The sequence below is a fragment of the Sycon ciliatum genome, chromosome 10, assembly GCF_964019385.1.
Source record: "Sycon ciliatum chromosome 10, ocSycCili1.1, whole genome shotgun sequence".
NCBI classification, from domain to species: domain Eukaryota; kingdom Metazoa; phylum Porifera; class Calcarea; order Leucosolenida; family Sycettidae; genus Sycon; species Sycon ciliatum.
The window spans coordinates 3,828,684-3,849,386 of record NC_088652.1 but is presented as its reverse complement, the minus strand read 5'-3'; the positions used below and the strand labels follow the sequence as shown (position 1 = coordinate 3,849,386).

General features: G+C 49.3%; 1 protein-coding gene across 2 annotated transcripts in view; it reads left to right on the top strand.

The window, feature by feature from the left end:
- The window catches only part of LOC135825822 (uncharacterized), a 36,062-nt gene that overhangs the window by 13,146 nt on the left and 2,213 nt on the right, over positions 1–20,703 (top strand). The window contains exons 8-15 of one of the 2 annotated variants that reach the window (XM_065338451.1): positions 677–835; positions 3,179–3,331; positions 3,988–4,119; positions 4,557–4,712; positions 5,469–5,726; positions 6,278–8,883; positions 13,477–13,566; positions 15,147–15,424. In XM_065338451.1, coding sequence (XP_065194523.1) covers positions 677–835; positions 3,179–3,331; positions 3,988–4,119; positions 4,557–4,712; positions 5,469–5,726; positions 6,278–8,883; positions 13,477–13,566; positions 15,147–15,424 — 3,832 coding nt within the window. Of the gene's footprint in view, positions 1–676; positions 836–3,178; positions 3,332–3,987; positions 4,120–4,556; positions 4,713–5,468; positions 5,727–6,277; positions 8,884–13,476; positions 13,567–14,512; positions 14,650–15,146; positions 15,425–20,703 lie in introns of those variants that run through there. The other variant, XM_065338452.1, reaches the window with a different exon arrangement.

Below are 20,703 nucleotides of genomic sequence, written 5' to 3'. Positions count from 1 at the left end.
CTCGGAGTTACGAGAAAGATTTTTGGTCTCTGTTGTTCTGTCTTGTGTAGTATGCTCTGGCCTTTCTGAGGTATTGAGCACTAGTTGCAGCAAGGACTTCAGACAATTTGTGCTGGTCTATATGTAATAATCTGTGTACGGTGATGGCGTATCACATTCCCTTGCCTCGGCTTGGCTGAACACTCTTTCTGGCTAGTGTTGAAGTTGCCTGTCCTCGTGCAACGCTCACTGTGCTGCTCGCAAGCACAGCACTTGGATTTTGATACTTTCCCGTGATTTAGAAATTGTAGCTCACTTGAGCCTCATTGTAACTGTTTCGGCCGGTGACTCTGAGCTCCGCTGAGGAACCCGCACAAGGTCCAACCAGCTAGCTGTCCGGAGATTGAGTATGAATCTGTTTAAACGCAAGAAAGAGAGAGAGAGAGAGAGAGAGAGAGAGAGAGAGAGAGAGAGAGAGAGAGAGAGAGAGAGAGAGAGAGACAGAGAGAGAGAGAGAGAGAGAGAGAGAGAGAGAGAGAGAGAGAGAGAGAGAGAGAGAGAGAGAGAGAGAGAGAGAGAGAGAGAGAGAGAGGGCCAATTTGGAATCGTCGTAACTCAAAGTTTCATGCAATCATCAGACTGAATATGTTTGTATGTATTTTGTGTCGTGTGTGCCTTGTTAATATGTGGATACAAGAATCAGCTACGCTTCGATCTCGCCTGACGCAAGAAGAGATCTCCGAAGCTGTGAAGGTGCTCACGATGTACAAAACGGACCCGTCGGTGGTGGATTCCGTTTGTAACTTCTTGGACATCGCATTGAACCGCCCATCACCCATGGATGATGGCGAGCAGGGTATGTGTGCGTGTGTGTGTGTGCGTGTGTGCGTGTGTGTGTCTGCGTGTACGTCTGTGTTTGTGCATGCATGTGTAAGATTATAAGCTCCCTATACTTAGTAGGACTTAATCAAACCTCTAGTGCAAGAAAGTGTTTATGGATTCGCTTGGTTCCTCTGACTGTTATTATAATTATGGAAGCTGGAGGGCCTATCTATTACAAGGGCATTTAGGTATAATTTCGTCGTATGAGGAGCATATTCCTAGCATAGTTGAATTCATCATCCGAGAACTTGTTTAGTGTCATCTGCTGGCTCTAGGCTACACTCCCACTCCGCACAGTCTTTGCTGGGTGCCACATACAGTGAAACCTGTAACTAAAGACCACCGTGACTAGCGACCAGCCTGCTACTACAGACCACCGTGACTAGCGACCAGCCTGCTACTACAGACCACCGTGACTAGCGACCAGCCTGCTACTACAGACCACCGTGACTAGCGACCAGCCTGGTACTACAGACCACCGTGACTAGCGACCAGCCTGCTACTACAGACCACCGTGACTAGCGACCAGCCTGCTACTACAGACCACCGTGACTAGCGACCAGCCTGCTACTACAGACCACCGTGACTAGCGACCAGCCTGCTACTACAGACCACCGTGACTAGCGACCAGCCTGGTACTACAGACCACCGTGACTAGCGACCAGCCTGGTACTACAGACCACCGTGACTAGCGACCAGCCTGCTACTACAGACCACCGTGACTAGCGACCAGCCTGCTACTACAGACCACCGTGACTAGCGACCAGCCTGGTACTACAGACCACCGTGACTAGCGACCAGCCTGCTACTACAGACCACCGTGACTAGCGACCAGCCTGCTACTACAGACCACCGTGACTAGCGACCAGCCTGCTACTACAGACCACCGTGACTAGCGACCAGCCTGGTACTACAGACCACCGTGACTAGCGACCAGCCTGGTACTACAGACCACCGTGACTAGCGACCAGCCTGCTACTACAGACCACCGTGACTAGCGACCAGCCTGCTACTACAGACCACCGTGACTAGCGACCAGCCTGCTACTACAGACCACCGTGACTAGCGACCAGCCTGCTACTACAGACCACCGTGACTAGCGACCAGCCTGCTACTACAGACCACCGTGACTAGCGACCAGCCTGCTACTACAGACCACCGTGACTAGCGACCAGCCTGCTACTACAGACCACCGTGACTAGCGACCAGCCTGGTACTACAGACCACCGTGACTAGCGACCAGCCTGGTACTACAGACCACCGTGACTAGCGACCAGCCTGGTACTACAGACCACCGTGACTAGCGACCAGCCTGGTACTACAGACCACCGTGACTAGCGACCAGCCTGGTACTACAGACCACCGTGACTAGCGACCAGCCTGGTACTACAGACCACCGTGACTAGCGACCAGCCTGGTACTACAGACCACCGTGACTAGCGACCAGCCTGGTACTACAGACCACCGTGACTAGCGACCAGCCTGGTACTACAGACCACCGTGACTAGCGACCAGCCTGCTACTACAGACCACCGTGACTAGCGACCAGCCTGGTACTACAGACCACCGTGACTAGCGACCAGCCTGCTACTACAGACCACCGTGACTAGCGACCAGCCTGGTACAACAGACCACCGTGACTAGCGACCAGCCTGGTACTACAGACCACTGCGCCAGGCACGGACGGTCTCACATTCATTATGGTTGTGCGGTGCAATCCTCTAACTAAGGACCCCCTTCCACTAGAGGCCGCTTTCTCTGGCCCCAGGGGGTGGTCGTTAATCACAGGTTTTACTGTAGCTGGCCTGTGTCTTCTGGGTGCTGTACCGTGACCCAGTGCAAAGTATTAGAACACTTTCCATTCCCTGAACAGGTTTGCCAACAGTACCCATTCTTTAAGGGTGTGCAAGCTCCACTGCAGTCACATCATCACATGAATAACCCCTACACACACCATCCTCAAAGTACCCATTCGTTTAAAAATGTATGGCAAAAGGGCGGAACTACAAGAAAACCCTGTGACTAACGACCACCCCTTGGGGCTAGAGAAAGCGGTCTTTAGTGGCAGGTGCTCCTTAGTTACCTGTTTGCACTGCACAACCATAGTATATGAATGTGAGACCGTCCGTGCCTGGCGAAGTGGTCTGTAGTACCAGGCTGTTCGCCAGTCACGATGGCCTTTAGTACGAATTGTGTGAGTGGTGTAGAAAAGAAATCTTGTTTAGTAAATTCTTGCATCGTTGATAATTTGTCCTCTCAAAATAATAACACTGCGTGTTGGACGTTTTGTATCTTGTCTGCCATTGTTTCTACCCAGTTCCCATCATGGAGCTATGTCCGGGAAGGGAGTGTATCGAGATATGCAGGAGCTTTGTAAACATGATGGAGCACGTCGACAGGACCAAGCTGAAGAACAACGCCATCAAACGTTTCACAACGCTCATCCTGCACATGTGTGGCATCATCCAAGGTAGGATCCCGAATGGCTTTGTGCCGTTACGGAGGATGCTCTTGTTTGCATTTTGCCAGGGTGCCGATTGTTGAAACTCTTCTTGACCATAGTGTGCTCATGTTTGCAAACTTATCCTCGCAGTGATGTCAAGTTTGTCCTCACACTTTTGGCCCGATATTATGTCTGTTGCAACTATTCCTGCGGAAATAAGAATGCCCCCTCCCCCCCCCCCCCCCCTCCACCGCATGTTTCCTTTCAAGGCTTTTATGAAAGTACAATGTCATGTATATGTGCGGCGCCATGTGGGCATGGTTGCATTCCTACGGATGCGGAAACACAGTCCGATTGAGTCCCAGGTGAACCATCCCATGTATTTGTACGCAATAGAGAAGTGGTCATGTCCACCACAAGGAGTGCTCAACAGTGCAGGAGTGCACTGGAGCTAGTACGCACACAATGGAAGCGGTTGGTCAGTTTGTTGTGTTGCCTGACGATTGATTGATTCAAGAAACTCACAGTAGCAGCGGATATGTCACCTTGGTGAGCACCCAACCGATTCCATTGTGCATTTTCATTTTTATGTATGCTGGCCATAGTGCCGACATTCATTTGTAGAGCAGTTGGATACTTTTCAAAAGTGTCGGTGTTCTGTTGTCTTCTTGCCTTCTGCATAGAAACCGGAGCAATGCAAGCAATCGCCGAGTTGAACATTGACGTGTCGCTCTCCAAAGTTCTGTCCTACTTTGAGTTCTCCCAGAATCTTGTCGAAGTCTGTGCCAAGCTGCTCAAGTTCTTCGTCACGGACGGTAAGGCCTGATCGGTGAACTGTGCTAGCAATTGACAATATATTGGCCATATCTGCATGCACCTAGCACTAAAATTGAGAAGAAAGGACCAAAGGTTTACAAGTTACCCTTAGTTATCCAACACTGACGATTATAAGCTTGATATTGATGAGTCACACACGAGAGATTGGAAGCTGTGTTGCAACTCTGAGTCTCACGTATTACTACGATCATCAGGCAATTAATGAGTCATAACGTGCAACAGGTAGCTCAACAATAACTGCTTTGGTTCTTTTCTTATTGCGTGATTTTAGTCCTTGACTTTCCTTGGCTCTCCATCCGAGTTGAAACCTGACGCTAAATTTGTTTATACCTGTTGTCCTATGTGTGTATACGCGTACTGCTGGGTAGAACCTCAGTATCAGTTTTCTTATGATTTCTTTTCCGTTGTGTTGCAGATACCTTGAGGCACGCGCGTCGCCAGGGAGTGTCCGCCGCAACCGTGCACGAACGAGCAGACGCTGCCCTTGCCACCTGTGTTCAGGGTGAGGACGGACAGTGGGCGGACAATCCTCAAATGAGAACAGCAGTGCGAGAGCTGCTATCTGCACTTGGTACGTAGAGCATGCTTTAGCTGTCTGTTTGTTTAGCTGTACTCTATTTCACCATATGCAAAGGCAATAACTGCCTTCTTACTGGACGTATTGCCACAGTGCTCGCCAAATGGTGGTCAGTGATCTCTGCAGTTTGCTGCCAGCCGCCAATTCTGACGAGAACAAATATGGTGTGTAGCCTGTGATGACGGTGCGAGTATGTACTCCTCTTGAAGTAGAATACTCAACAAATACGGGTGCGGCGACGGGACAGAAACTTCAACAAGGATAAGAAAACTGTGAACGCAGTCGTTGGCGGACACAGAGCATCACGTACAGTCCCTGTCACTCAAGTTTGCGCCTTGCACCATTTTGCAGCCTAGTGTTCGCAGATCCAGGACTGTGCAACACCCGGTGGGTACTTGAGTGACGCGACTGGATTTCATTGAGCAGGACCGTCCTTGCACTCTACAGAGTTCTGGTGTTGTTATGTTCTCCTCTGCTGATGACGGTCAAATGGAGACTCAGCAGTGTGGAATTGCATGCTAGTACTGTATGAAAATGTTGAACAGTCTCTGCTTGGTTGACGACTACACCATAGCTCAGTGCTTAGAGCATCGCTGGCCTCAAGCAAAGGTCCCCGGTTCGAGTCCTGGTGGTGACAGTCAATTTGTTCTTCAGACATTTCCCTTTTGCAACCGTCCCTCAAACCTGTGAATATAGCCAGGCTGGTGATGTTAATGCTCTGCTATTCTTCACTCTTGTTCTGCTATACAGGTTACATCCCTGCCTCCTCTCTAGTTACTCCTGCCGCGGCAGCTGATTCCGCCGACATGCCTCTCACAGCTCCCTCTGCTGCTGCCACCTCGACTTCCGCTACTGCTGCCCCTCCTGCGGCAGCGTCTCCCGCAGCTGTACCTGCTGTCCTAGCAACGTCCTCGCCTAGCAAGCCCATTGAGGGTTCTGCCACTCCGTCTGGAAAGGGTCACACGGCTTCGGACTCGTCGGCTGGCACACGATCTACATCTTCTGGAGGTGAGTGACTGTTGTTGTCGTGCAACGGTGTTCTACACATATTGTAGATGTAATCTGCGTGTGTGCGTGTGTGTGTGTGTGTGTGTGTGTGTGTGTGTGTGTGTGTGTGTGTGTGTGTGTGTGTGTGTGTGTGTTTGGCTTAATGCATTGCCATCCATTGGCTATTCAGGTATAACATGGCTATTGGGTGTCAATTTTGTGCTGGATTGTGCATGTGTGACTGTTCAAAAACTGGTTTAGTTGGTGGACTCGACCACATAACGTGTTCCCACATTTTTTTCCAAAAACAAACAAATCCAACAACAATTAATTGTTTTGTTTTTCCAGAGCTGTTGAGGGTATATCCCACACATTAATTATCGGATGGTGTTGATGATAATTATGCTTTGCCCGATTTTTCAACCTTCTCATCTATCTGAAGCACTTGAAACCGATTTTGACAACTCACTTTGCCTGTGTGCTTTCTGTATGTTTGTGTTCGTTGTGTGTGTGTGTGCGTGTGTGTGCGTGTGTGCGTATGTATGCTTGTTGTTGTTGTTGATCACTTGCAGCTAAACGAGGTGCGGGTCCGTCCAACAAGGCCATGCATGAAGCTACGAATAGGACGTTCAGCAGCGGTTTGACCAGAGTACGCCGTATCCGCATCAGCCTCTGCGGTCAGTTTGGAACCGGCAAGACGAGCCTGGCGGATTCCCTTAAGAACAAGGCGTTCGTAGACAATAAGCCGAGTACACCGGTGCTCGATGTTGATCACAGCAATGTGCTCCACGGTGCAGGAAACCTTAAGGATTGGGATTACGGCGCTGCCCTCCTCTGTGGTCCTGACATTCTTGTCCATGCTGAGAAACGCCAGCAAGAGCACGAGCAGCAGCAACGAGAACAAGAAGCAGCAAGACTGGCCGAGCAGCTCAGGAGATCAGAGGAGTTGGCCCAGCGGCAGCAAGACGCCGAGAGACAACAGTTGGCCCGAGTTTCAGCCGTGCCGTCCAAGACTACGGGCCCTCTCCGCGCAGCCGCTCAGCCCACCCCAGACAAGCGAGTCGACGGAGAGCCAGCGGCGAAAGTCCCGAAGCGAGCTGGGTCCACAGGACTCCAGCGTGCAGGAACAGCGACGCAAGAGGCAGCAGTAGAACATACACAGCCGCCAAAAGCAGCAATACCCCATCGCAGTGCCCGGACACCGACAAACGCAGAGGGGAGCTCTGCACCAAGACACAAGCAGGCATCGAAGCAAACGTCAAAACTCACCGATGATCGTGGAGCAGCACCCAGCTCTGCTGAATTGACCCAGAGCCTGGTCGATGTCATCTTGGCAAACCAAGAGCTGATGCGAGACATTGGTGAAGAAGAAGTGGTGGTGTCCATTTGGGATTGCGGCGGCCAATCAATCTTCTCAAGCCTGCAGCATTTCCTAATGGGTGAAGATTACGTCATCTATATTCTCTGTTTCAACGCCTCGGAAAAGTTCGATAAGATCAAGCCCCAGAACTACTGGAAGTTGTCAGGGAGTACGGTGTCCGAAATGACTCTTGACGTACCAGAAGACCTCAAGAACATTGACCACCTTCGACACTGGCTAACAGCTATCCACTTTGCCAGCAACCCAGGCAAGGCTGTGGGAAGCAAGGCGTTCGACTACCCGCCTGTGATATTGGTGGGGAACTTTGCCGACAAGCTGTCGACGGATGTGGAACTTTCACAGCACAAGGTCAATATCCTCGAGGAGCTGCGAAAGCTCTGCAGCCGGTCGCCAACTTTCCGGGGTATGCTTGAGAGCGATGAAATTGATCCCGCAGAGTTGTTCCTTGTGGACAACCACGAATCCGGAGCTTCTCCAGAAGTTCGAGGAATCCGAAAGAAGCTGCAGGATGCTGTTTCATCGGTGCTGGCAGACAAGGAGATTCCGACGGAATGGGTTCGCTTTGAGATGATAATGGAGTATCTGAAGAAACAACCCACCCACACTGGCTACACAACACGAGACTCGATGAAGACACTGGTGGAGAAGGCCTGCAAGATCCAGGATGACTCCGGCATGGACGGTGCTCTATCCGAGTTCGAGCGTCTTCTTCGGTTCTACAACGACCTACGTGTCATCATCTATCGGCCGGCAAACAAGAACTCGCCGCAGCCTGATGACATCATCTTCCACAACACACAGTGGCTCATCAGGCAGATCAACATCCTCGTCTTTGGCCACAAATACCTGGTCGAACCTGGCGGAGGTGGTGGCAGGACGGCGAAGGAAGCCGAGTTTCGCAACGTTCTGTGGACAAAGGGAATAGCAAATCGGCAATTGATGGACTATGCCTGGAAGGAGGTGGAACGAGATGTCCGTGAAAAGATGCTGGACGTGATGGTCGACTGGGATTTGCTGTACAAATTCGGAGACGCCCAGCAAGCAAAATACTTCATCCCGTCTGCTCTTCAACGTCGACCGCCGGAGAAAATCGAGGAGGCCCTGCGCAGCTTCCAGCAGGACAATGAGCCAAACGACGTCTGCTTCTCCACAGCTGACACACCGTTACTGATCATGGTTCAGCCACCAGGCAAGCCTGATGAAGAAGCCGTGAACTACAAGTATCCCGATGCGGACACACCGATGCCACACAGCTCGTACTTCAAGCTACTCGTACGGCTCATGAGAAAGTGGAACATCACAAACACTGACCGGAGTCGCTGTGAGTTCACCTACAACACAGCCAGGTTTCGGCTGTGGCTGCCGGAGCAGCTCCGTGACCAGTTTCCAGGCAAGGTGGATATCTTCTTGGCTCACTACGACTCGTCAGGTGCCCTGCTGGTCAGCATCAACTTCCGGTACTCACCTGGCTGTGCCTCTAGCGCCTCTGATTGTCTGCAGCCGATCTCATCTATATGCCAGCACGTCCGCAAGGAAATCATGGAGGAGTTGGGTAAGTTGGAGAACCCGAAACTGGACGAACCGATCATGTTCAGTTTACCACTACCGCCAGTATGCGCATGCAGAGCACCGGAGTGGAAGGACTACACCAGCGAAAGCCGGGACCTCGGATATGCACCGTGGCGTGTAATCTACAGCGAATCCGGTGCTCAGCACGATCCGTACTGTGTCGGGTGCGATTCGGAGTACAGCATACCCAGCAACTCAAACTGCTGGTTCAAAGCCAGTACCTTCCAGGTAAGAGATGAGACCAAAGTCTAAACATTCTAGTGACCATGGAGTTAATTCACTCACTGGCATTGCCCTGATAAAAACCGAAACAGAAATCGGCTTGACGTGTCTTAACCCTTTGTGGGTCTTACTCAATGTATGTGAGGGGTGGTCACGCAAACACGCGTACAAACAACCAGCCATAACTCAAGTTCTGTAAGTTGTAAGTATGGGTAAACTATATATTTTCAAAATCTGTATGCCTGGACGAGTCCAGAAAACACAAATATGACTATGTCCAGGTAAGGGTATGACCCGTGGTAGCCCTTCAAGTTGAGAGAAAATACAATTGCGAACAAAAAACACAAAAATCACAGCACAAAGTGCATACCAAGTTCGTGATGAAGCTGAAGTCCTATGATAAACAATCAGGTAAGCGCTACATCTTGGTGAAGAATATATGCTCCTAATTCCGTCCTTGAACTCCAATACCTCGCCATCGGCGATGCACCAGCAGCAACAGTTCCACAAATATCACAATTTTGGTTCGTTCACATCAGCGCCGCTCGCGTCAGATTCACTCTCGATCAGCTGAGTACTCAGGCGTGATGTCACGCATGCCGTGATTCTCACGGCCAGGCGAATCAGCTGATCGCACCTGACAAGTCCTTGTAAGAGTTGCTGTTGCTGTGCTTCCTCGCTGGTTGGTAAATTTGATTTCTTCATTCGGGGACGATTTATTTGAGCTAGGAGCCCTCAACGCAGCTCTCTTTCTCATCACATTACACTGGAAATCCACCAGGGACATCCAGCCTAGACTGGTTCCGTCAGTGTCCTCAGAAAGCTTTTCTGACACGGCCTTACGAGACGCACTCCCATTCTCAAAATGCGCGCATGGCGGATGGTCGTCTTTTCCAATTTCACCAGACTTCGGTCGATCGATATTGCAAAAATTTGTATGGTAAGTATGGTTGTTTTTTACACCGTTGGAAAGCCTTGAACCTCAGCTACGCGTGGAGCACCATTTTAGTTGTCTCCTAGCAACAAAACTCACAGAAAATGCGATTTTACTGTAAGGGTCACATACGACCCTTACGATTATGTGAGACCCATAAAGGGTTTAACCCTTTCAGTGCCCAAGGGGTCAGAAAAATTCAAATTTTTCGGAGTTGAGCTGAACTCAAATTTTTCATAGCTCAGCTGTATATCCACGGATATTTACAAACGATGGCTCTCTGGAAAGATATCATGGCCAGGCAGACAGCTGTGAAGAGAATATGCAGCGAAAATAGTCTTCCTCGCGAGGGCGCCTGAGCGAAGTCCGTTTTCTGCATTTTCGTAGCATCTGCACTTTCTCACGCGCGCGATCGATCGCAGTGCAGTCAAATTTCAACGCACGAAATTCGGACAAAGTTGGCCTGAAAGCCACTGAAAATCTCTATGTTTTGATACCCAATACGCATGGGTTGCCGCGAAAGAAATAGAGAAACCCGCGATGCGCATACGTCATGTTTTCTACACGCGACAATTGTTTGTCCGAGCGCGCGCGCTTCAGGCTTCGCCCTGGCGATATCTATCCTCACAGACACAAAACGTTGTGATGAGTCGATAGCCAAGGTCTTCCTGAAGACGTAGAGTGGTCGTTTGTAACTCTCCTGTGTGTAGAAGTGGAGATACGAATTTATTTGTACTCACATACTCAGTCTGGGCGACTAAAGTCGCCCGTGGCACTGAGAGGGTTAAGGTGTGCAAGCTCCACAGTGGTGCAGCCGCTTCAGAAAACATTGCTTGAGATTTGTCAGTTTTCACCTATATTACTTGTACGTTACCAATTTGGATTGTTATCTTGGGCAAACGGAAAACGGGTGGGAGATGCAACGCGCCCAGTTTCGTCACTTCCATCGTTGTCTGCCACGTAACCATGGTAACTGCAAGGACATTGCTACAGGCCAACTTAGATTATTACACCACTCGCCTCCGATTTCACTTTCTTCAACTTTGAATGAAATTAGAAAGTCCGACTTTGTCGTTATCAGTGGATGAAGTTGCTTGTTCCGTTGGAACGCTCGTTTGCTGCCGAACAGGACACTCGACGGACTCACGACTCCAGTCCGGAGCACAGGAGGAGCACACCAGGGAAAGTGTAACGTGCTCCTCGTGTGCTCTGGATTTGGCAGTCGTGAGTCAGTCAAGTGCCAAGCGCGGCAGGAAGCGTGTGTTCCACGCACGAACAAACAACTTCATCAAGTTAAAACTCTCTAGTGATTTCTTGCACACAGCTTTTGCTGAGATAGGAAATCCAACTTATTTTCTGTGCGTACGTGCGTGCGTGCGTCCATGTACTGTCGTGGGCATGGAAATCTGGTCGCACGTCTAGCGGCCCCAGGGCGCTGGCCATGCAGCCGTCGATAAGCGGAACATGCATTATGCGCTGCAGCGCGCTGGTCGCATCGGATTAACATGACTCTGTGCACTGCACACGGCGTTCTGTAGATCTACGCGCTGAGGGCGCCGGCCCCGGTCAATCGGCTGGATTTCCATGTCCGCTACAGTAGATGGGTGCGTGTTTCTATGCACCAGCTGAAGAAAAATAGTACGAAGTATGCTTACAGTCCATTTCAAAAAGATTAGCAATCCTGGCGATCGCCCGGGGAGTTTGCCGTCTTACCGTATGCGCGCTCGAAAGCTGGCTGGAAAAACTCACTGTGAACTCGAAGAAATAGTACGCGCAAAAGCATGAAAAATGACAACTCACTCACGTCGGTACATGTACGTCTGGTTTACGACAAACGAGTTCTTCCTCGTATGGATATGGAGTCAGAGAGGACATGTCGAAAGTGTGGTAAATGTTGACGAGCGGGATGGGTCCCAATTCGTTTCGTGCCCAATTTCTTTGAGCTGCGATGGAATTATTTACTCTCACTATGTGACGAAAACGACATTGACACAGACTCATTCCCAAGGCCATGACTTGGCAAAGCTATCCGTGTAACTTCGACGACATTTTGAGAAAAGCAGACGCCTGTGAAAGCTGATAGAAGACGGCGATGACTCCTAAATTCAAATAAATTGGGATCTTGAAAAAATGAAGTTGAAGACACCACTGCAGCTGTACTTATGGTTGATAAATATGGTGGTAAAGACACACCTGGCAATATGGCGGTAAACACACGCCTGCCCACACACGCTCTCTAGGCTGCAAAGTTCTGGCACAGAGCTCTCCTTCTCACCACCACCACCATCAGTTCGCGCCTTGCGCCTGGTCGATGTACTTGATGTACCAGCCTGCTTTGCCGGATACCGCCAGCCATGCATCGACCAGGCGCCAGGCGCGAACTGATGGTGGTGGTGGTGAGAAGGAGAGCTCTGTGCCAGAACTTTGCAGCCTAGAGAGCGTGTGTGGGCAGGCGTGTGTTTACCGCCATATTGCCAGGTGTGTCTTTACCACCATATTTATCAACCATAAGTACAGCTGCAGTGGTGTCTTCAACTTCATTCTCCCGAGTCAAGCTCCGTATGAAGACATCCAAGAAGAAGATTGCCTGATGAGTCCAGCGGGGACGAAACGTATGTCGCAATCGATCTATGTCTTTGCTGTGTCATCATCTATGTGCCATGCGCTACTTGATGTACCAGCCTGCTATGCCGGATACCGCCAGCCATGCATCGACCAGGCGCCAGGCGCGAACTGATGGTGGTGGTGGTGAGAAGGAGAGCTCTGTGCCAGAACTTTGCAGCCTAGAGAGCGTGTGTGGGCAGGCGTGTGTTTACTGCCATATTGCCAGGTGTGTCTTTACCACCATATTTATCGATCTTGAAAAACTAAAATAATTCTCAAAAAAGAAAACGATCGATCGATGTACCGGTGTATTCAACAACACGTAGCCACAGCGCAATGACTTCCGTGTTCACTTACACCGTTTCAGTGTTGTGGGTGTGTTCACATGGCGTGAATCAGTCAAGTGTCAGTAAGTTCGGCAGGAAACGCGAGCGCCAACAACAATACAAGTCGCAGCCACCTTCTTTGGCTTGTACTTTTTGTAGATCTACCAGCGTGATCACCAAAACAATGAAAAAAAGTTTGACTTGAAGATAGTTTGGGATTTGTACTCACAACTTCATGGTCAGCAGACAGCATTCATAACCACAAGGCCAAAAAGGAAAGGATAAATCGTGGGGTTTGATAAAAACTCGATACTGGCTTCCAGGGCAAATTGTAAACCATGGGAAAAGGCCTGAAACCTGGCCGAAATTCTAACTCCTTAACGGCTGGTCCAATTGTTCCGAAACCTTCACAGAACAATTTGCCGTGTCCTAACAAGCCATTCTATGTACTTTGTTGTCCAAATTTCCCTTATCTTCATACTTTTTAAGACCAAAACCCATATTGCCGGATGTGTCTTTACCACCATATTTAAAACCTGATTGTAAATGTTTTTGAAATGGACTGTAGTCTCGTTCCATTGCTAACTTGTGCAAGCTCAAGTCCTATTCTCTAAGCTCTCTATTTTCTTTGAAGACAAATCGTATCTTCAAAGTGTTTGTTTCTGTGCCTCGACGGTTTTGCTTGTGTCTGTTTGGATGTGTGCGGTATGCGCGTGCGGCTGGGATTTTACACAGCTCGAAGGACAACAGAATGCTGTAGCGAGGAAGCAAGTTGCGCTCTGGGAGAAGAAAGTGGAGATGGCCAAAGACCAGTCACTTCCTACGGTTAGTCTTCTCATATCGGTAGAAAAGTATTCTCATTTCCGAAGACAAATGAAGCAATCAACAAGCTAGGGACGCACAGGACGTCGGCCTTTGATGGCCCAGACACACAAACGCTCGTATTTTATATGTGCACACTCACCCTGAACCTTGAACCAACATCCACGATCAGGCGGGTAGCGGTGTCAGACGGAGCAGAAGCGGGAATGCCCACGCACGCACACACACACACACACACACACACACACACACACACACGCACAAACACACACACACACACATTTGCACCTGTACTGGCGCTTGCTCACTGCCGGAAACTGCTCACGTGTCTCCCCGTACATTTGAGAGAGATTCTGAAGGGATCCTGGAAAGATGACTCAATTTGCCGTTTGTTTGGGTCCCTTTTGCGTCCCAATTTGCGTTGGTATCTGACAAGTCTTTCAAAGAGGAAGTCTACGGTACTTCAGGGTGAAAATGAAAACTCCAATGGCTGTAGCCTTCTGGATGCTGAGTACAATGATATGAATCCCAGTACTTTGACATTCTCCCTCTTCGACCTATTCGAAGTGATGCAGATTTATTCTTGGACTTTGGGCATGCAAAGGCAAATTTGTAGGATCTCTGCTGGCTAGGTCCTATGGATTCGGTTTGAAGAAGCTGTAATATATTGTTCCCTACTCGGATATAAAGGACTCGGATAGAGAGCCAAGGGTATATTTATGAAAAAGAAAGAAAGGACCAAGGAACTACAAGTTACGCTATATAATGTGCACTAACACCACCAGTTACTAAACAATCAGTTCAGCTCATCAGCTCAATACCGTCTGTCAGTGTCGTCCGATGTTAGCGCATGAGCTGATTGTTTGGAAACTGGTGATGTTAGCGTAACTTGTATTTCTTCACTAGTTTTTCCCTGGTCTTTTTTCTTCTTCTTTTTTTTTTACAATAGGATATACTCGAGTGCGAAAGATGTTGCGACATCAGCGGTGATTAATGAAGAAAGTGTCTACTCCGAATGCTGGAGCTCGCGTTTCCTGCCGACTGACTTGACACTTGCCTGACTCACGACCGCGTGTGGAGCACACGAGAAGCCCGTCGAACATTTCACTCGGCAAACCTGCAAGAAAGCACCACTTTCTGCTCAATACACAGTGTTTCGGGAATTCACCCCTCAAGTCAGTCGGCAGGAAGCGCGAGCTCCTACGTTCGGAGCAGACACTTTCTTCAGGATATACTCCAGTTTTAGGAAATCATTTTTATTTTGAATGACCGCCGTCCATTGGGTGCGTTGCTAGTTGTCACCACAATTTGATCATCTGTAATTCTGTATTTGATTCAGTGCCGGCAAGACTGCAGGTCTGTCGTGTTTATTGCTCCCCATCAACCTGTTTGAATTTGATAGATTGTTCCGATATTAGGTTACTTCACGAAAACCTGCTAAATCGTGTGTTCTGTTCGTTCTGGAACTTGAAAACCTAAATTGTGTGTTCCATTCGCTTTGATAACCAGCTAAATACTGTGTTCCATTCGTTGTGTATATTCCAAATTCTTCTGTTCATCCATTTTCTTGTTCTATTTTTCAGGAGGTGAAGAAGTTTCTTGATGACCGTGCTGACAAGTGTCTGTGTATGGTGGCTAGAAGCAGAGACACACTTGCCGTGGCATCATCGCCGTCCCGCACTATCGAGCTGGCTGTGGGTCTGGACGACTTATGGGGGCTTTGCCGCAATCATGTCCATTCTGGGCGTTTGGATGTGATCCTGCGTGGTGCTCGGCTGTGGTGTGACTCGCTGCAGAGCGAAGATGAGCTTGTTCGTGTTCTAAGTCACTTCTGTCAGGAGAAACAGTGCGGTCCTGATCGGTGAGTAAAATTATGAATAATGCTAGCACACACACACACGCACACGCACACGCACACGCACACACACACACACACACACACACACACACACACACTAGTGGTGAAACGAATATTCGAATATTCGAACATTCGTTCGGTTTGTCACATTCGAATATTCGTTAAGTCACATTCGAGTATTCGTTACGTCACTTCGAATGCAGTGCATGTACATACATGCACGCCGAACACAGTATATATACTATAGTGCATTGCATCCAGCCTGCCTGTGACTTTGTACTGCATGCATGCACATGTACATCCATACTGGACTGCCAATGTTGCACATAACATGTATGAACTTCGAAGTAGCCTTATGTGGCAGCACATTTTACGTGGCACTACCGTTTGTCATACCTAATAATAAAAAAAGGGATTGACAATATCCATCAAATGACTGAGAGGAGGGCATGTGATGTCATCTGTGTTACCAAAAGAATATTCGTTCATTCGTTCGTTAAGCTGAAGAATATTCGACTAGTAGGTTTTGACATTCGTTTCACCACTAATGTCACACACACACACACACACACACACACACACACACACACACACACACACACACACACACACACACACACACACACACACACACAGACACACACCTCAGACCTCAGACCTCAGACATGCCCATCGCGGAAGCGATGATAGCGAACAGCTATGTTAGACATAGCAACTTGTGCTGGGATTACACCATTCAACAGCTTGCAAACACACACACACACACATACACACACACACACATTAACTACAACACACAGCAGCTTGCGGTTAGGAGGGTGCTGGCCAGCGAAGTGAGAGGCTACAGAGAGAGCAGGATCTTGGCGGAGCCAAGAGGATAGTCACGTCCGAGGGACGAAGACCGAGAGCCCTGAGTAGCCGGAAATGAGCATGGCCAACACCCCTTTATTTACTTTATCAAAGTAAATGAGAGATGAGAAATGGGAGGTGGGTGGGTGAAACACAATGATCTGACAAGAGTGATCCACACACAGAACGGATCGAAATATATAACTAAGCAAACTTTAGCATGACACGTTGAGTGCCCACGACGCATGCCGCCTAGGTTGAGCGTCGGACATGAATGAATGTCACGTTGAATGACACATAGAATGCCACGACGCATAGAGTACCATGTGAGCATGCACCAAGGCGTGTGACCGACATGGATACCGTGATGTACAGCGCACGTGACTGTAGCCAGCAGCAAAGCATGAGCATGCAGTAAAAGCGCCAGCAATCATAGCAGCATAGTTTGAGTGGTAGCATGAAGCAGCCGCGTGCACCCATTAATCTGCATTATTATAATGCTGCATTAACTACAACACACAGCAGCTTGCGGTTAGGAGGGTGCTGGCCAGCGAAGTGAGAGGCTACAGAGAGAGCAGGATCTTGGCGGAGCCAAGAGGATAGTCACGTCCGAGGGACGAAGACCGAGAGCCCTGAGTAGCCGGCAATGAGCATGGCCCATTGTGGCCAGCAAGCCTCGTACCGAAGCAGCCGTGAGCGGGGTTAAAGACATAGACACACTGCCGGAGCAGGATCTTGGCGGAGCCAAGAGAGAGGTCACAGAGAGGTCACTGCCGGAGCAGGAGGGATCACTGCCAGAGCAGGATCTTGGGAGGGTAACCACCAGCAGCACCAGCCACGGTAGGCCACCGGGTAGTTGAGATGGTGGTGGAGCTTTACGTGTCCGAGAACGTCTTGGAATTGCCGGTGGCAATCGTGCACGTTGCCCCGCTGTAGCCACTGTCACATTAGCAGCCTTGCTAGTGTTCGGCCTTCGACTGCTTGAGTGTGGCAATGATTCATGTCTCGTTGATATGGAGACGAGGCAAGGAAATAGAAAGGCAGATAGACACAGAAACAGACAGACAGGCAGACAAACAGACACAAAACAGACAGACAGACAAACACACAAACAGACAGAGGATTCAGGGTCAGCCGGGTAGACACTGCCGAATCAGAATGTTGGCGGAGCCAAGTAACTACAAGAGTCCGCATCCGAGGGACGGCGACCGAGGGCCCTGAGTAAAGAGAGGGGTCACTGCCGGAGCAGGATCTTGGCAGGGCCAAGAGAGAGGTCAGACAAGAGTAATACGTAGACACTGCCGGAGCAGAATGTTGGCGGAGCCAAGTATCTACGAGAGAGGATTTAGGGTCGGCCGGGTAGACACTGCCGAAGCAGAATGTTGGCGGAGACAAGATTCTGCGTCCGAGGGACGGCGACCGAGGGCCCTGAGTAAAGAGAGGGGTCACTGCCGTAGCAGGATCTTGGCAGGGCCAGGAGAGAGGTCAGACAAGAGACACTGCCGGAGCAGAATGTTGGCGGAGCCAAGTATCTACGAGAGAGGATTCAGGGTCGGCCGGGTAGACACTGCCGAAGCAGAATGTTGGCGGAGCCAAGTATCTACAAGAGTCTGCGTCCGAGGGATGGCGACCGAGGGCCCTGAGTAAAGAGAGGGGTCACTGCCGGAGCAGGATCTTGGCAGGGCCAAGAGAGAGGTCAGAAAAGGGTCTCTGCCGGAGCAGGATCTTGGTGAAGCCAAGAGAGGGATCACTGCCGGAGCAGGATCTTGGCAGGGCCAAGAGAGAGGTCAGAGAGGGGTCACTGCCGGAGCAGGATCTTGGCGGAGCCAAGGGAGGAGTCAGAGAGGGGGGCACTGCAGAGAGAGATCTTGGCGGAGCCAAGAGAGGGACGAGGACAAAAAGCCCCCTGGGTAGCTAGGCATTAAATGTTTGTGCATTGAGACAGCATGTGGTAAAGAGGATACTGACAAGAGTTCAAGCAACACGGATGAGAGCCAGTAAGACAGTTACCTTGATGATCTCCTTGGCGGTGTCCCTCATTCCACGCCGGATAAATGCTCGTGCAGCAAAGGGAGCTTGCCCAAATAGAAGGACGAACTTTGCTGCGGTGATTGGCTAGACTATGGTGTCAGGTCGCTCCGCAGCTGTGGGAGCAAAGGTTCTGGAGTCATCCAACTTGATATCGATGGCATTGGAGGTGACTGGCAGGTGTGATGCTCAAAACAGTAAGTGGTACGGGACACAAATCAAGTAGAGGGTGCAGATGAGTGCCATGACCACAGAAGAACTGAACGGCTTGTGCCAACCTTCAATACGTTGACAGAGTCTGGTGCCACCAGCTCAGGGTCGTCCTTGACTGAGGTTGAGAGGTGCAGCATTCTGTGAGATGATCTCAGATGTGGCCTTGACAAGGTCAGACAGGCAGGGCATAATAACGTACGGGTGGGTAGCGAATGTGAGTTGGCCTAGAAAGCAGGCGAGTTCGTGCTTGAGGACGCAACGCCTGACAGTGTGGCAGAGACTAAATGACGTAGGGCCAGAGAGGTTGAGGTTATACTGGAAAACCACATAAATCACGTTGAGTGTCACGTTGAATGACACATAGAATGCCACGACGCATAGAGTACCATGTGAGCATGCACCAAGGCGTGTGACCGACATGGATACCGTGATGTACAGCGCACATGACTGTAGCCAGCAGCAAAGCATGAGCATGCAGTAAAAGCGCCAGCAATCATAGCAGCATAGTTTGAGTGGTAGCATGAAGCAGCCGCGTGCACCCATTAATCTGCATTATTACTATAATGCTACACACACACACACACACACACACACATACGCACACACACACACACACACACACACACACACACACACACACACACACACACACACACACATCTCTGCTATCCGGACCTCGAGGTTATGGACACCTCGGTCTGCCGGGCACCCTGTAGGTGTATTTTAGTGGAAATAATTACTACTCTCTTGTCATATTACTACTCTCTTGTCATATTACTACTCTCTTGTCATATTACTACTCTCTTGTCATATTACTACTCTCTTGTCATATTACTACTCTCTTGTCATATTACTACTCTCTTGTTATATTACTACTCTCTTGTCATATTACTACTCTCTTGTCATATTACTACTCTCTTGCCATATTACTACTCTCTTGTCATATTACTACTTTTTGCCATATTACTACGTTTTTGCCATATTACTACTCTTTTGCCATATTACTACTCTTTTGCCATATTACTACTCTTTTGCCATAATACTACTCCTTTCCATTTTTTGTGGAAATAGTGATGTCACATGCCAGATCTCTGACACTTCCACATTAAGCCGTACATGTATGTGATGTAGAGTTCTGGACATTCACAAGTGGTGGACTGTGCCTGGTCCCTGACCGCCTGGACAACAGAGATAGTAATCATGACCATCTGGTAAAAGGAGAGCGATCGCTCTCGCGCGCCTTCGCTCTCCTTATTTTCTTTTAGGGCGCACTTTTCGTCGCGCGCCTTGAGAATTTCGAGCGCATCCGCATCACTATGAAGTTCTGAAAACACTCAATATTTCGTAACTCGGCTTTCCCTGAACAGAATCGAGTAATCGAAAGGACTATTCGCATTAGAAAGATCTCAGCTGTCGGCTCCAACAAATCGGAAGTCGATCCGAGGTCCAATAGTGGAGTTACGGCACTCGCAAGGTATTTTACGTACCGTTGCAAATTTTCACTTCCGCACTTGGGCGGCAATCATAGATTCTTAGTATTTTTGCATAAAGCCTAGGATTTCCCTCTGTTGCGTGACAGTCCGGGCATGCATATACCTGTGTGACGCCAGGCACAGGTCTTTAGCGGTCAGCTACAGAAGGAAGGAGCGCTCTACGATGAATACTATTACTACAAAAATACCATGGATCTTAGCAAATTGTCTCAATTTCCCATTGCGTGTGCCATTGTCCCTGATGAAGGGAAACTAAAGCTGTGGTCCGAACAGCTTTCATTTGTAGTGCGTACAGCGATTTTCCAGAACGAATTTGGCAGCTATTGGGTATTGAATCCGATTGGGGTATGGCAAGATATTAAAAAAAACCGTATTGTGCTCGCCTTGGATAGATAAGGCGAGCGACTTTTTTTTTGGGGGGGGGAGGGGGGGGAACTGCTCTCCCACCACTCTCCTTGAGAGGATAGCGAGAGTGATTGTTCACTCTCCTGGATTTTTCTTACACGAAGGTCTGGTACTAAGGCCACAACAAAAAGATTTCGTGTTTCCGGTCGGCACCCCCCGAAAAAATACGCCCGGTCGGTCGGAAAATTATTATTTTTTGGTTTGAAAGTTTATTTCCCTGCTGTATTCATCATGTTCATAGACATGAGCCAAATTGAGAAAGTTTGGATCAGACACTGGTGATACACATTATAC